The sequence below is a fragment of the Suricata suricatta genome, chromosome 1, assembly GCF_006229205.1.
Source record: "Suricata suricatta isolate VVHF042 chromosome 1, meerkat_22Aug2017_6uvM2_HiC, whole genome shotgun sequence".
Taxonomy (NCBI): domain Eukaryota; kingdom Metazoa; phylum Chordata; class Mammalia; order Carnivora; family Herpestidae; genus Suricata; species Suricata suricatta.
This window is the reverse complement of record NC_043700.1, coordinates 106730865-106747218: the sequence shown is the minus strand read 5'-3', so window position 1 is coordinate 106747218 and position 16354 is coordinate 106730865. Positions and strand designations below refer to the sequence as shown.

At 38.6% G+C, this 16354-nt stretch overlaps 1 protein-coding gene and 1 pseudogene across 1 annotated transcript in view; one reads left to right on the top strand and one right to left on the bottom strand.

Moving 5' to 3' along the window:
• Positions 1 to 16354, top strand: part of EGF (epidermal growth factor) — a 100499-nt gene that overhangs the window by 49067 nt on the left and 35078 nt on the right. Inside the window, exons 8-13 of the mRNA XM_029919099.1 lie at positions 3478 to 3600; positions 4482 to 4607; positions 6447 to 6583; positions 8824 to 8972; positions 13294 to 13398; positions 14878 to 15101. Coding sequence (XP_029774959.1) covers positions 3478 to 3600; positions 4482 to 4607; positions 6447 to 6583; positions 8824 to 8972; positions 13294 to 13398; positions 14878 to 15101 — 864 coding nt within the window. The remainder of the gene's footprint in view (positions 1 to 3477; positions 3601 to 4481; positions 4608 to 6446; positions 6584 to 8823; positions 8973 to 13293; positions 13399 to 14877; positions 15102 to 16354) is intronic.
• Positions 1041 to 1423, bottom strand: LOC115286635 (annotated as a pseudogene).

Below are 16354 nucleotides of genomic sequence, written 5' to 3'. Positions count from 1 at the left end.
GTAGGAATACTTCATAGGTGTTTTTATACTTCCATCAGGAGACATATCTGGTCTCTGTCATCGATTATATAGTTCCTCAATAGCCTTAAAAATTTTTTTAAATGTTTTATTTATTTTTGAGACAGAGAGAGACAGAGCATGAGAGGGGGAGGGGCAGAGAGAGAGAGGGAGACACAGAATCAGAAGCAGGCTCCAGGCTCTGAGCTGTCAGCACAGAGCCCGATGCGGGGCTCAAACCCACAGATGTGAGATCATGACCTGAACCAAAGTTGGAGGCTTAACCAACTGAGCCACCCAGATACCCTTCCTCAATAGTCTTTTATTTTCTTTTCTTAAACAAGCTCTGGTCAGTTTTACTGAAGAAAAATTTTGCATGATTTACTTTGCACCAGTCTGTTTTGGCATATTTCTTTCTTATTAAAATATTTTATTTCATCTCTTATTCTTAAAAAATTCTAGTGTAATTAACAGACAACATTATATTAGTTTCAGGTACACAATATAGTGATTCAACAATTCTAACATTACTCAGTCCTCATCAAGATACGTGTACTCATAATCCCCTTCACCTGTTTCACCCAACTTTCCACCAGTCTCCCCTCTGGTAACCATCAGTTTGTTCTCTATAGTTAAGAGCCTGTTTCTTTGTCTTCTTTTCCTTGTTTATTTGTTTTGTTTCCTAAATATCACATATGATGAACTTGTATGATATTTGTCTAAGTTCTCTCACTTAGGATTATACCATCTAGATCCCTCCATGTTGTTGCAAATGGCAAGATTTCATTCTTTTTTATGGCTGAGTAGTATTCCATAGTATATGTATGTATTACCCCCATACACACTCACACCCCGCTTCTTCTTTCTCCATTTGTTTGTCAATGGACACTTGAATTGCTTCCATAATTTGGCGATCATAAATAATGCTATAATAAACACAGGGGTGCATATAGCCATGTCCGTTTGGTTCCCTACAACTAGTGGTGGCAAGTTTGTTCTGCCAGTCTTCGGGTTGTTTTCTGGGTGATGTACACTGATGTGTGTTATGTAAGTGTATCCTGGGACAAAGTGAGCTTAGTGTCTTCCCACTCTGCCATCTTCTGTGGGAGCTGTTCAGACATATTTCGAATGATCTCAGAATCACCTGGATCAATAACAGCTAGTTTGCATACTCTGTGATATTTTCCACATGTGTTGCCTAATTTAATATTATTGCCATTGTAGTGATGGACATCAGCTTTGGCCGATGTGGCACAGTACTCTATTTTGGATTTCTGCAAGCTGGCAATAGTTGTTGGCGAGGATATGACCGGTTTTATTTGCCTCATCTAATGATTTTCAAAGTTTTCTTGGACTTGAGTATGTACTTTCCACTTTTCATAATGAATTGGAGCCTAGAGTTGATCTACTCCAGAGACTTTTTCATGTTCTGCATGGACACATCTCCCTGCCTTAAGTGCAGGACAATCTCCAAACAAGAGCAGTTGCTGAGATGGTTGCAAATGGGAAAAAGCCCAGTAGTCTTTCAATGAATGGTTGTAACAGCCATTAACAATAATCTACTAGATCCATTACTTCACCGAGGGTTTCAAATGGTGATATCTAGTTGTATTATTTAGTTTAGTTATTAACTGGAATACTTTCATAAAGAGAATTTTCATTAATTTTTTGGTTACCTCAAGATACAATTCTTACAGTTAAGGCAAGATAAATGTTGTATTTTTTTCTTCTTTACATAGGGTTTCTTAACCATATTGTTGAATCACTGTTCACCTTTGAAGAGTGACTGCTTTTTTAAATTGAATATTATGAAATCATGGGTTTTTAACATTTCTAATATGGCTCAACCCACTGCAATTGCTCTCCTTACCAACAAGCAAATTGTCTTCCCTTGGCCAGTGAGAGACTCTTCAAAGACCCTAGTGATCTTCAATAGTTTCTTTGTTTTCTCGTAGGACATATTTTCCAGACTTGTCTTGTCTTGCATATTCTTTGTTTTAGACCTGGAATTAGCAATTTCTTAAAGAGCATTGCTTCTTTTAATGAGAAAATTATATTTAGAGAATATAATCTGCTACTAAGTTAGTCATGGTGTCTAGCCTTTTGGGGCATCAGAGCCAAGAATACACTTTTTAAAAAGAAAAATACACTATGAATTTATATGGATGTGCTAACTTCAAATTTAAGATTACATACCCAAGTACCTTCTTTTAGGTTTCTTATTGAATCTACTAACATAGCTAAATAGAAATTAATGTTTAAAATCATGTATGTTGTCAAGACCTGTTTCACAGAGGATAGGGAATAGGTCAGTCTCAGTGTCATAAATGCTTATGGCATATAAGGCATTTAAAAATAGATGGATGCTAATGAAATTTTTGGAAATTACCCACTACATTTGTGCCTGCCTATAGAACTTGCCCTTCTTCATATACCATGTGATTTACCTGTTGGCAAATATAGTTGAATGCATGATATCAATGTGTTATGGGATCCATATGTGCCATGCATGACATTCATAATCTCAATTGATTGTCAAAACTTCTAAAACACACATATTTTATATTTTAATCTTTGATTTACTTGGAATTTATTTTGATGTGTGGTGTAAGGTAGAGATTTAACTTTTGCCCCAAATCATTTCACAGTTATTTCTGTACCATACTAAAAGAGCTTTCACATGCTCAGTGATTTTAAAATATCTTTATCACATGGTACATTCTTATATGTACTTGAGTCTTTTCTAAAATGAGCTTTCTATCTGGTTCTACTATCCTCTCTGTCTATTCCCACACTCATTACCCAATGTTTTACCTAGGCTCCTTTAGGATACATTTTGATATTAATTAAGAGCCTCTCATTCTCTTCTTGTACCTAACCACACTCATACATGTTCTTAGCTTTTCTTACATACGCAGTTAGTTTTCCAGATGATTTGCAAATGATTTGCTTAAGTTCCATTTAAAAAATTTTGGAATAGAGGCACCTGTGTGGCTCAGTTGGTTAAGCTTCTGACTTTGGCTCAGGTCATGATCTCATGGTTTGTGGGTTTGAACCCCATGTTGGGCTCTGGGCTGATGGCTCAGAGTCTGGAACCTGCTTTGGATTCTCTCTCTCTTTTTTTCTCTGTCCCTCCACTGCTCACACTCTGTCTCTATCTCTCCATCTCTCAAAAGTAAAATTATAAAAAAATAAAATATTTTGGAATATTGATGACTAATAACTTTGAAAATATTATTTGATATAAAGGAAACTTAGAGAAAGCTAGAATCACTTTCCAAAATGAGAGGTTTTTCTTTAATTTTTTTAGATTTGAATTTTTTTTTAATTTTACAACTTCCTTACCAAAGTATTTCAGAAATGCCTGGTCTTGATTTAACTTACTCTTTTTAGCATAGCAATTTTTATTAGCAGTCGATTTTGCTAAATTTCTACACATCTGGTGTAACACTAATCTTGACCTTATGTTTCATTGATTAGAATTAATTTCCTGTCCAAGCAATGCATCTAAATGTAGCCATGACTGTATTCTGACATCAGATGGTCCCACATGTTTCTGTCCTGAAGGCTCAGTGCTTGAGAAAGATGGAAAAACATGTAGTGGTAAGTTTATGTACTTTTTATTTGTTTGAAAACATTACTTTTCTGAGTGACATCTAAAGATTGATCTCATTGATAAAGGAGAATAGATTTTTCAACATTACACATAGAAAGATACTTATGGAACAGAGTAGCATATAGATTTATATCAGACTTTTGTTTGTGTGGTTTTTGTTTTTAGACAGCATAGTGTAGTAGTGGTTGTGAGCAAGGGTTTTGAAGTTGGACAGCTATCAGGTGGCATTACTAGAGCAATCTTACTTTGGTCTACTTACCTGTCCTTCATTATTCTCATTTTTCTTATCTGTACAAGTTAATCATACCTGCCTTCTGTATTGGTGGCCAGCATTGAAAGATAATGGACACAGAATTTTTAGCCTGCTCCTTGCAGCTAATAAATATCTTTCTACTTTGATCTTCATAGAGACTGAAGCATTATAGAGGGCTGGATGTAACTTAAAATTGGCAGAAGAGTTATGTGTAGGGTTTTTTTAAATAAAGAAAGCAAAAGAAATCAGGCCAAAAATACATGTGAGAAAAAATATATTACTCACCAGCAAGAGTTAGACCAGCTGTCCAGTTCATCAAAATATATTTCTTATTGCAGCCGCTGCCAGTGCACTTGTTTTCAAGCTCAGTGACAACACAGAGGACAAGGGCTGTTGGGATGTGCAGGGTTAACACTCAAGATATCAAGTTATAGGAAATGGAATGCGATGACATTTTGTTTTTATGGTCTGAAAAATAAACTTGTTTGCAGCAGTATAAATAATTGTGGAAATGGATTTAAAAGCCAATGTATACTTAGCTCATTCAATATTTTGATGAAAAATTGTTATATTTTTGAATGACATGACATCATTAGCAAGTGATTGTTTTTGTAGGCTGTTCATCACCTGATAATGGTGGATGTAGCCAGCTCTGCCTCCCTCTTAGCCCAGTATCCTGGGAATGTGGTTGCTTTCCTGGGTATGACCTACAACTGGACCAAAAAAGCTGTGTAGCATCAGGTTAGTGCTATGGACGTTTGAACATGTGTCTCTGCAAAAAGATTTGTGAAAACATTTTATTTAGAAACATAGAGAGTTAAATTGCTTTTGGCTTCTGAGTAGAAAATCCGAGTTTTTATTTCTGGCAATGGAACACAAAATCACATTGTAAATATAAATAGGAGTCGCATAAATAATAATCATGGTTTTGAGGAATATTTCTTTTTTATGATTATAATTTATTGTCAAATTGGCTTCCACACAACACCCAGTGCTCATCCCAACAAGAGCCCTCCTCAATGTCCACCACCCATTTTCCCTCTATCCCAAAACCCTATCTACCCTTAGTTTGTTCTCTGTATTTAATAGTCTCTTGTAGTTTGCCTCCCTCCCTCTCTGTTTGTATCTATTTTTTTCCCCTTCCCTTCACCTATGGTCTTCTCTTCAGTTTCTCATGATCCACATATGAGTGCAAACATATGGTATCTGTCCTTCTCTGCCTGACATATTTCACTTAGCATGACACCCTCGAGGTCCATCCACTTTCCTACAAATGGCCATATTTCATTTTTTCTCATTGCCATGTAGTACTCCATTGTATATATATTCACACCACATCTTCTTGATCCACTCATCAGATGATGGACATTTAGTCTCTTTCCATGATTTGGCTATTGTTGACAGTGCTGCTATGAACATTGGGATACATGTTCCCCAATGCATCAGCACTCCTGTATGCCTTGGGTAAATTCCTAGCAGTGCAATTGCTGGGTCATAGGGTAATTCTATTTTTAATTTTTTGAGGAACCTCCATGCTGTTTTCCAGAGAGGCTCCACCAGTTTGCATTCCCACTAACAGTGCAAGAGTGTCTTCGTTTCTCCACATCCTTATCAGCATCTGTAGTTTCCTGATTTGTTCATTTTAGCCCCTCTGACCAGTGTGAAGTGATATCTCAGTGTGGCTTTGAGGAATATTTCTAAGTCAATTAGCACTCAGCGAAGATTTGCCATAACATCAAGCATGGCATGCCAGTATATGTGAAAGTCATGACCAGAATAATCTTTAGAGATGTTTAATAAATATTTGTTGATTGATTTGATTTTCATCTCTCCTGTGAATGTAACCATCATAATACTTTGAAAATTCCTGTCCTTTTTTTAAAAATCCTGTCCTTTCTATATCAAGGTTTAATATGTAGCTGTATGCTTGGACACTTTTTTTTATCTTCTGACATATCTCTTTTGTTTGTCAGCAGCCTTAGAAATCCTAGCTTTATATGAGATTGATGTCATCGCTCCCAGAGTTCATTATGCTTGTGATCTGGGATAACATAATGATGACCTTGCAGAGCTTGCCTTAGTCCCCAATACTCTTAGCTTCTCAGGGCTTTAGTGAATGTGGTGTAATGTGAGCTCTGAAAATGATCAGGGGTCATGTTATTAACTCAAATAATCATGCCTCCCTTTTTAAAAGGACCAGAGAAGGGTATTTATTTGGACACGAATTAATGCAATCTGCTGATATTAATATGTTTCCATATGTGTGAATCAAGGAGATTATGGCACTAAGACTTGCATCATCTAGCTCTGATGTTCGCTATTTGATGCTGGCTCTTCAGACAAGTAATTTGCATTTTAAAAGCCGGCACCTAGACTGAAGGGAGTCCCATAAAATGGAATTCTGGTAAAATGTTGCCTCATACAAGAAATTGTCTTGCCTGTCTTAACCTACACCACACGGGTGGGAAGTTAAGAAGACGAGAACTGCAGAAAGCGGGTACAATGAAAAGGAAGAGTCAGAAGTGCTTTCTGGGTTCCAAGGCATATTTAAATGGAACCATACTTGAATCTGGTTAACAGGACCAGAGCCATTTTTGCTGTTTGCCAATTCTCAAGATATTCGACATGTGCATTTTGATGGAACAGATTATGGATCCCTGCTCAGCCAGCAAATGGGAATGGTTTTTGCCCTTGATCACGACCCTGTGGAAAATAAGGTATGGTTTTGTCGCCCGAACAGATGTGGCTGTGCTTTAAGGACAGAGTAAAGGATTTCATCCTAACAGATGACCTGAGCTACTTGAAAATCCTCTGCTAAGCTCAGAATGATTAGGCACAGAGAAATGTAGTAACGTCATTTAGGAAATGTTAAGGATATTCCTATTCTCGTAACCCCACCATGGTCCTTATTGAGATTGCCATTTTATTGGGAATGATTGGACAGAATCTTAAATTTTGTTTCATTTCGGGAGATGAGGATAGGAGGCTAGCTGAATGCCATACACATAGGAAGACTGCCATAAATAGGTTTTCAGTTATTTGCTGATAAGGAAAGGAGTGGGAGGTTGGGGTGGGACATTGGAAATATGGGCTAGTAATCTGAATTTAATATAAGTTCTTGAAAGATAGAATTCAATTGCCTCTTAAGCATGGCCATCAGAAACACAGATTTTATGGCTCATGTGGGAATGACAGTCTTACAACATTGTTTATATAATAATCAATTTTATTTTTTAAGTTTAAAAAATTTGTATATTGTCACTTGTATCAACTGACCATTTGATCTTTAATTTCTGGTTATATTTGTGCTAGGTTACAATGTGCTTGAAATGATATGCTACACTGTCTTGTGGAAGCTAATCACACAGTAATTATAAATTTACATAGTGTTAATTAATAATTTAGTTATAACTAGATGGTGAATTCATTCCTAGAATTTTAAACTTTGTATTTTTGTTTCTTCCTGATTTGAAGCAGTCTAGTAAATGGCCAAAAGAGGCAGAATGAAGCAAATCGATTCTGTGTCTAATTGCTATGGATTTATAGCCAAATATAACTGTTTTTTGCAAATAGAAGTTTTGTACTTAAATACTAGCAAAAAATCCTTCTTTCTTTACCCTGTACTGAATCTATATGATTCCATGGAAGAATTATATTAACAAAAAGAAATAATCAACAGAAACAATCAGTTCAAGATTCATTTATTACTAAACTATTTTTTTTTCCCCTACATAGTCAGCATTCTTTATAAAGTGAATAAAAAGACCTAGAATGGACTAATTTTCATTTCTCTGGTCCAGTTCTCATTTTTTGCTTTTTAAACGGTGGTCCTTGGACCAGAAGCATCAACACCACCTGGAGCTGGGTAGAGTTGCAGATTCCCAGACTCCTCCCCTGACCCCTGAGTCAGAAACTGCATTTTAACAAGATTTCCACATTTGAATTTGAGAAGAAGAGCTCTAGCTTAGTGTTTTTTAATATGAGAAGTACCCATTTTTGTGTTATGGAATAGAACGTTTTCTATTTTTATCTTGAAAGATGAAAACTCATTAGATAATAAATGTTTATGGACATTCTCATCATTGATTACAGGTTTATGTAGATGTATGCACTCACAGCTAAAACTCCACACATGCTATCATTAAATTGTCAGCTGACTCAGGGCAGTTTTTAACCCTCTTGCAAAATTCTTGTGCCTGTTTGATAGTGTGCATAGTAGACTGAAAAAAAGCTTTGCACCTGCAAGGTATGTTCTGTTGAACAAGGTGGACTAATTAAAATGAAATTAAATATGGCTAGAGATGAAAGAATCTTTAGCAAATATCTAGTCTAACTTTGTCATCTTTATTTACCCTTGAAAAAATTGAGGTCAAAGACTTGGCTGCACAATTAAATAAATGAAGGCCAAATCTAGGAGAGGAACCTGTGTTTCCCAACTTGGAGTGCCGTGCAGTGCTGTGAATTGGGCAGTAGAAGACACAGCCAAGTGAAACTGCTCCTCACTGTTCCCTTTCAGGCTGTAGAAGCCATTAGAGTTCAAATGCAATGGCTTGTTATTGACCAATGACCAAAGAATAAAATACCAGTAGCAATAGAAATATGTGTCAAGCACAGAGCTAAGGAGTTATACATATATATGCACATAATATACATATATTTATATATTCACACAATTACATATATACACATATATGTACATATAATAATGCACTTGGTATTATTATCTGCATTTAACAAGTGAGGAAATGGAGAGTCTAAGACACTGAGGAACTCGCTGAAGTTTGCAGCCATCTGGGAAGCAGCGACGGTGGAATTCAGTGTTGCTGTGTCTCTCTCCAAAGCCAAGCTCTTAATGATTACACTGTATGATCTGAAGGTTACCCTCCGCATTTGTATATATTCTACATTAATTTCTTAAAAGCAAATCAGAGAGAAATGCCTATGTTCTTTTTTGTAGATATATTTTGCCCATACAGCCCTGAAGTGGATAGAGAGAGCTAATATGGATGGCTCTCAGCGAGAAAGGCTTATCGAGGAAGAAGTTGATGTGCCAGAAGGTCTTGCTGTAGACTGGATTGACCGCAAATTCTACTGGACAGACAGAGGGTACGCTTCCACCTTCAGTTTTAAGCCACATGGGATGGGAGTGATGGCATAGGTAATACTGCTGGTCTCATCCTCCACTTCGTACTCAAGAAAATGTTGCTGGGCACTTGGCTGGGACTGGAGGAAAAATGCCCCTTCCGCCGTCCATATCCCCTCTTCTCCCCCCCCACCACCAAGCACGATGAAATCAAGATTGGATCTGTATCCAAGGGAGAATTGTGAGGACCAAGAAAGTAGTATGTTTTTGCACTTCCGGCTGTGGTAATCAGAGAAATGTCTTAATTCACTCAACAAGCATCCTTTGAGCACCTACTATGGAAAAAGCCCAGTCCTGGGTAACAAGGGAAATGCACCGGAGCATGAGGAGTTGTCCATCTTTGCGGTCAGCTTACAGTTTAGCCAGGGAGCTAAGGCATGCGTACACAGGCAAAACCAGTACAAATGCTTGGTCTGAGTATCAGTACAAGAGATGTATAAGTAAGGCCATGAATAAATTATTGCCAAATACTCGAGTGGTGTACAAGCCCAGAGGGAGCGATGGAAGGGGCTTCAGGGATCAGCTAGCCCAACCCTCTCATTTTACAGACTGGAATCCACATGCAGGCTCCCGGTTAATAAGCATGAAGGAAGGAGCAGGGCTTCATGTGGGAGTTGTGAGGAGAGTCCCCACGAGATTGAAGAAGGTGGTCTCCTTTCCCTTACATGGGAAAGAACGGAACTGGAGAGAAACTGTGATGTTTCTGCCCTCTGGGTACACTGCCCTTGGGGCTGCAGGAGTGGCAGCTGCACTTGGTGTGTGTGACCTGTGTGAGCCCCAGGAATGTGGCCAGTTGTGGGGGGATGGGGGAGGGTGGTGGGAGAAGGGTCTGTGTCTCTTATGTGTGCTCATGAGAGCCCAGGCCTTGCCTCTGAGACAGGTAGCTATCCCAAGAATCCAGGCAGCTGTCACAGAATGGCATTGAAATGCTCTGTGCTCTAGGATGTTTCCTTAAAGCCATAAAGTATAATGGTAATCAACCTGAACATCTGGTATCTATGCCACTGTGTTAAAGTAAAAGAAGATAGAATTAATTAGGATTTCACCTCCATGAAATCAGTGGTCTCAACACAGAACTTCTCCCAAGTCCCAGGGAACAGGTTTATATGCTTGGGAGTAGGTTTCCTATGTCCCAGAAAATCTTTTTTGGTCTGGATAATCCACAGGAAACAAATGATGTTCTAAAAATGAGTCAGATGTATGGTTTGGTGTACAGTTATCAATAATACGGTACTTTTATGTCCAGGGTAAATATATTTTTATTCATTCATTCATTCACTTACACATATCTTTCTTTATTCTTTGGATATTTATTTATTGAATCACTGAGGTGCATCAGACACTGTGCTAAGACCTTTATGTCCATGACACTATTGAAAAAGGTGAGGTTTCTTGTCCCCAATTTAAAGATGAAAACATTGAGAATGAAAGAAGTAAAATAACTTTTCCAATGGCAAGCAGCCAGCATGAAGTAGATCTAGAATTTCAGTTGTGGTAATGATAAAAGTCATAATAACAGCTTCCTCTGTGTTGAACCTACTTGAAAGGACATTTTAAAGTGTCAGCTGTGCGTAATAACAGAGCTTGTACACGGCTGTTCTCAGAAGGGTAGCGTTGATCAGGACAGCAGATGTCAGCCGCTCTCGGCCTCTCTGAGGATGCCGGGTCTCCTCCTATTCCCCACATGTGCAGGGCACCTTTAATTTTAACAGTGTTTGATTAATAGCCCCACGGTACCTACAACAAGGCAATGCCTTCAGGAGACCGTCACACACCTCCGTGTCCTGGAAAATCAGACCTCAAATTTCCTAGTTCATTAACTTCCGTAATAACAAGCCCTTCTAAGTCCTTCCCTCTAACGGCAGCTGTTACAAGAAAACCTTTAATTTGTCTGGAAATGAGAGGTTTATAAGCTTGAAAACCTTGATATTAACCAGAAATTGGATTTGAATAACTGAGATTCCAAGTTTATGATATTAGATTATATGCAAACTTTTAACCAATTAAAGGAACCAGAGTAGATGCTTACTGTTTATACTGGCTGAGGAAAAGACAGATTCAAATTATCATCTAAACATAGGAAGGAAGCTAATTGATCATTCCAATGGTAACGCTATTATTTAGCATTAAGGAATCCTGATTCTTGAAGTCAAATGCCCAGTAAAAAAAAAATGAATCAGGAGGGTAAAAATAGTATGTTAGCTCCTTCTGCTGAGGTAACAAAAACTATCATGAGGTATAAATCGCTCTTCTGTAGTTCTGGATGGACAACTCCTATCCAGGAAATAGGGTGGGTTTTGGAGGATCCCAGTGGCATTGAGACCAATTAGGTAATGGATAAAAAGAGAGCGGTGCTCCCCTAGATAAAGGGTCATGCTTGAGCTCCTGTGCACTCAAATGTCCGTCCTTGTCTTTGCTTTCCTATTACCAACACCAGAGTTAGAGATTTGCTTTCTGGCTGAATCAAATAGAGGTCGATTATTGGGTGAACCCCTGGGGGGGGCTTTGACAGTCAATTCCAGCAGTCCTGCCTAAGACAGCGCCAGGGTCAGGAGCTTGTGTCCGTCCTGATTCTCATCATTTCACTCCTGCTCAAAACAGTAAGAATTTAGAGATGATGTACCAGTGAGATCAGAATTGACAGTTTTATCTCCCCTGGTCACAAGGAAGTGGCTTCAGAATTCCTTCCCTCCCACCAAGGGACAGTCTCAGTGACAGTTGTGATTGAGTGAATTTGACACATTGAGCTCAAAAATACCTTCCACCCAGCAGTACCTTTCCGACCATCACTTCATCTGGGAATAGAATTATCTTTTAAAAGTGGCCCTGGAATACATATGGCTTCAAATTATCCACTGCCTTGAGCTGTACTTGACCAGTACAGGCCCTGAGCCAGTTTTAGCTCGGCCTCTCTCCTTCATATAACCTGTGGGGGCAATATATGAAGCCTCTTCCCGACCGAGTGGCCAGAAAGTACACTTGAATGAATCACACAGAGATTTCCTTCCTGTTTAGCGGAACAGGGAAGAGAGAATAGTTCTTCCCTGTGTTTCTGGGCAGGCTTGTTTCATGTAGACATTGCCCACATGAACAAGAGATAGGCCCTTTTCAGGTGTTTGTTGAATGAATTAAAGATAATTATACTTTCTGGTTTGCAGTAGGGAAAAAGGCTGAGCAGACAGCATGTGGGGGGGTGGGTGGTGCTTCTTATCCCCTCTGCCTGTGGTCCTGCCTGCTCCTGGCTGCCGCTGGGAAACCTGGGTTGGTGCACAGGGTGAAAGTGTGCTGCAATAAGGCATCTGCCTTGAGGCTGCTGACTGCATTCTTTATATTTGCTATGCTGTAATTCTCTCTCCCTCTGTTGCTGAACTCTAAGTTCTGTAAGGACAAAGACAGGGTTTTGTTTACTGTTGTCTCCAATGCTTAGGCCAGTCACTGACACACAGTAGGTGGTCAGTAAGTGTTTATTTAACAATAAAGGTCCATTTAACAAGTAAATGGAAAAATGAGGGAACAGGGATTTTTCTCCCCTGCCAGATTCCAAAGGGTTATTATTATTTTTTTAATGTAAAGAATCGCAAATAATATTTCAGTACTCTCATTTGTCTTAGAATCATATAGAAGAAAGTTAAGTCAGTATAAATCTCTCCGTGCTGTCCTTGTGCTGGCTGTCTGTGCGGCCCTCGGGGTCTGTTCGCTCTCCTTCCTGTGATCTATGGCCACAAAGTTGACAGTTCCTCTCCCCTGGCTTTGTCCCGGCCAGCCCCTGACACCGTCCCCTCTTACCTTTTCCTTTCACTGTGTATTTTAATTGCGTGGGATAAATATTGGGATGCTAACTAAAAGACTATTTAAGAAAAGTAGAATTCATGGGTGTTATGTCCTGACCTGTGTGTGGGAGGTGTGTGTGTGTGTGTGTGTGTGTGTGTGTGTGTGCATGTGCATATGTGATGGAGGTAGTTTAGAATGCCTATCTTTGCATTTCAGTAAGTAACAGAGAAAAGGAGTTTTTTAGTATAAAAAGTAAAGTTGATGTAGGGGTGCCTGAGTGGCTCGGTTGGTTAAGCATCCGACTCTAGATTCAGCTCAGGTTGTGATCGTGTGGTTTGTGGGTTTGAGCCCCATATCGGGCTCTGCATTGACAATGTGGAGCCTGCTTCTGAGTCTCTCTCCTCTTTCTGTCCCTCCCCCATTCATGCTGACTCTCTTCCAAAATAAATACATAAACTTAAAAAAAGAAGTAAAATTAATGTAACAAGCTCCTTTATATTATATACATTTTAGGAGATCTCTCATTGAAAGGAGTGATTTAAATGGAAAGCATCGTGAAATAATCATCAAGGAGGACATCTCTCAGCCACGAGGAATTGCTGTTCATCCAACGGCCAAGTAAGTATTTGTAAAAATAAGGCACTTTCCCACAGAGGTCATGAGACAGTTCATGTTTGATTTACTAGTGTCCAAAATTTGTCTTAAGATGTTAAGTGTTCAGTGAAATCAGAAATCAAGAAAATCCATGAGATTCGCTCAAAATTTTGGAAATGCTATACCTATCTATATCATAGGTATAACTTTCTCATCCTTTTAATGACTTTTAACTTTCTATTCACAAATACAGACTTCAGTATTCAGATAACTTTTATTTTAAGCAAATTTAATTTTTTTTAACAAAAGAGTGAGCTATAATTCATTAATCAGTTAGACCCAAGCCCATTAGACTACTTTCTGTAAAAATTTACATTTTGCTTTCCTGAGTGAAGGATGGTATTTAGATTGCATGGCTTATGGATTCTATTTAGAAAAATTATGAGTTCATATGATAGGTTATTCCTAGATTTAGACATGTGAAAATAGAAATCATAAAAGATTAGAAGACTGTGTTGTTAACTGTGAATTAGTGACGTATTGGTGACAGATGTTGGTTTAGGTTTAGAGAATTAAGGAGAATAATGGATTCCTTCCTAGTTGTTAAACCAAAAGGATTAAAAACTAATGCTGGGGGCACCTGGGTGGCTCAGTCGGTTACGCCTCCGACTTTGGCTCAGGTCAGATCTCACGTTCCTGGGTTCGAGCCCCGTGTCAGGCTCTGTGCTGACAGCTAGCTCAGAGCCTGGAGCCTGCTTCCTGTTCTGTGTCTCCTTCTCTCTCTGCCCTTCCCCCTCTCACTGTCTCTCTCTGTATCAAAAATAAATAAAACATTAAAGTAAAAATAAAAACTAACGCTGTTTTGTTTCTAGTGAAAATTTTGCAATGGTCTATGGGAAATAATAGGCTGGTAGTAGTTGATAATTGATTTGGAGCCAGCCATCTGATCAAAAAAGTAGGACTATCAAACTAATCAGCATAAAAGGTAATGAACCACATTGACCACAAAAAATGCACCTCAGCATCTGATTAATGGAACTTAAAATTGACCAACTGAGTACGTTGTATAAAACTAGATAACAGATAAATATGCTATTCCCTTTATGTTGTAACTTAACATGTATAATGAGTATATACATGCATGGCAGAGGGTCAGGCTAACAAGATTGTATTGCCTTTTGCACCATGAAACACTAATTTAAGAATATGCTCTTGAACTCACTTTCAATCAGTAATATAGTACAATTTTTCAAACTAATAATTTCTTCTTTATCCAATGACTTGAGTCTTAATCCAGCATTTCCTGTCCAAGATGCTCTACAAAGAAAGATAATTTTTGCTATTGGGAATTATTTGTCCGATGTCCTCTGCTATTGTCTCTGTTACTTAGTGTACCGCTTCAGTTTATTCTATCTAAAGTGATTTACATTGACATTTTCAGCAATGAAAGAATGGAAGATTTTTTCATGCAATTTTATGTGTTGTATGCTTTCTTGATTAAAGGAGATTATTCTGGACTGATATGGGGATTAATCCACGAATTGAAAGTTCTTCCTTTCAAGGCGTTGGCCGACGGGTTATAGCTAGTTCTGGTCTGGTCCGGCCCAGTGGAGTAACGGTTGATTATGTAACTGACAAGTTGTACTGGTGTGACGCCGAGCAGTCTGTGATCGAAACGGCCAATCTGGATGGTTCAAAACGCCAAAGACTTGCCCAGAACGATGTAGGTGAGGCTTTGGGATGAGTGATTTCTTCATCTTGGCCTGAGTGCTAATGAGTGTTAATACAAAATGAGTTTGGGGTGCCTGGGTCACTCATTCGGTTGAGTGTCTGACTCTTGATTTCAGCTCAGGTCATGATTCCAAGGTTGTGAGATCGAGCTCTGCATTGGGCTCCAAATTGAGCATGGAGCCTGCTTAAGATTCTCTCTTTCTCCCTCTGCCTCTCTCTCTCCTGCTCTCTCTCTCAAATAAAAACAAACCCCACAAAATACATTTAACACACGCACTCCCCTCTAGGCACCCCCTCCCCCCCTCAGCCATAAGATAAAAAAGTATGGAGACAAACAGACCGACAGACTTCTTGGGGGATTCCTGAGTTACAACCGTTAGCTTCATATTGGAATACTGGATAAAACATAGTGACATATAATCATTTCTCTTTGCCAAAATTTCCCCAAATCAGAAGGAAAATATTAAAAATTTTAGGATCTCTTAGGAATAAGAACTTGGTTGAGTTGTCATATCTTATGTTTTAGACAATGTCATTTGTACTTCGGTGATAGTATCACCTTTAGACATTAATGTATATCCATTTACATGCAAAGAATAATAAATATAGTTTTCTATCCTATTATATTTTCAGATTTTGCTTAGAGTGTTGTGTATGTTCATAAATATAATTAAAATACTATAGTCTTTGCTAAATGTTCTTTTTAAATTTTTTTTTAACATTGATTTATTTTTGAGAGACAGACAGATCATGAGCAGGGGAGGGGCAGAGAGAGAGGGACACACAGAATTGGAAATACGCTCCAGGCTCTGAGCTAGCTTTTAGCACAGAGCCTGACGCAGGGCTTGAACCCACGAACCGTGAGATCATGACCTGAGCCGAAGTCAGATGCTCAACCGACTGAGCCACCCAGGCACCCCGACTCTTTGCTAAATGTTAAAAGAGAAATACTGAAGGTACCAGGAGCCATTGCACGTTCCTGAACAGGAAATGTATATGATAAGGCTGGTACCTCAGCATTACCACTTAGGTAATAACATAAGGGTTGGACTGAAATCTGGAGAGAAGGAAATTAGTCAGGAGGCTACAACAGTTGTTCAGTCAATAGTTGATGAAGGCCTCGGATAGAACATTGCCATTTCAAAGTGAAACAGAGGATTAGAGCTTTAGAAAATCATGATGAATGAAAAACAGAGAGGATATGGTAATAGATTGAATATTAGAATGAGAGTCAGGGAGATAATGAATA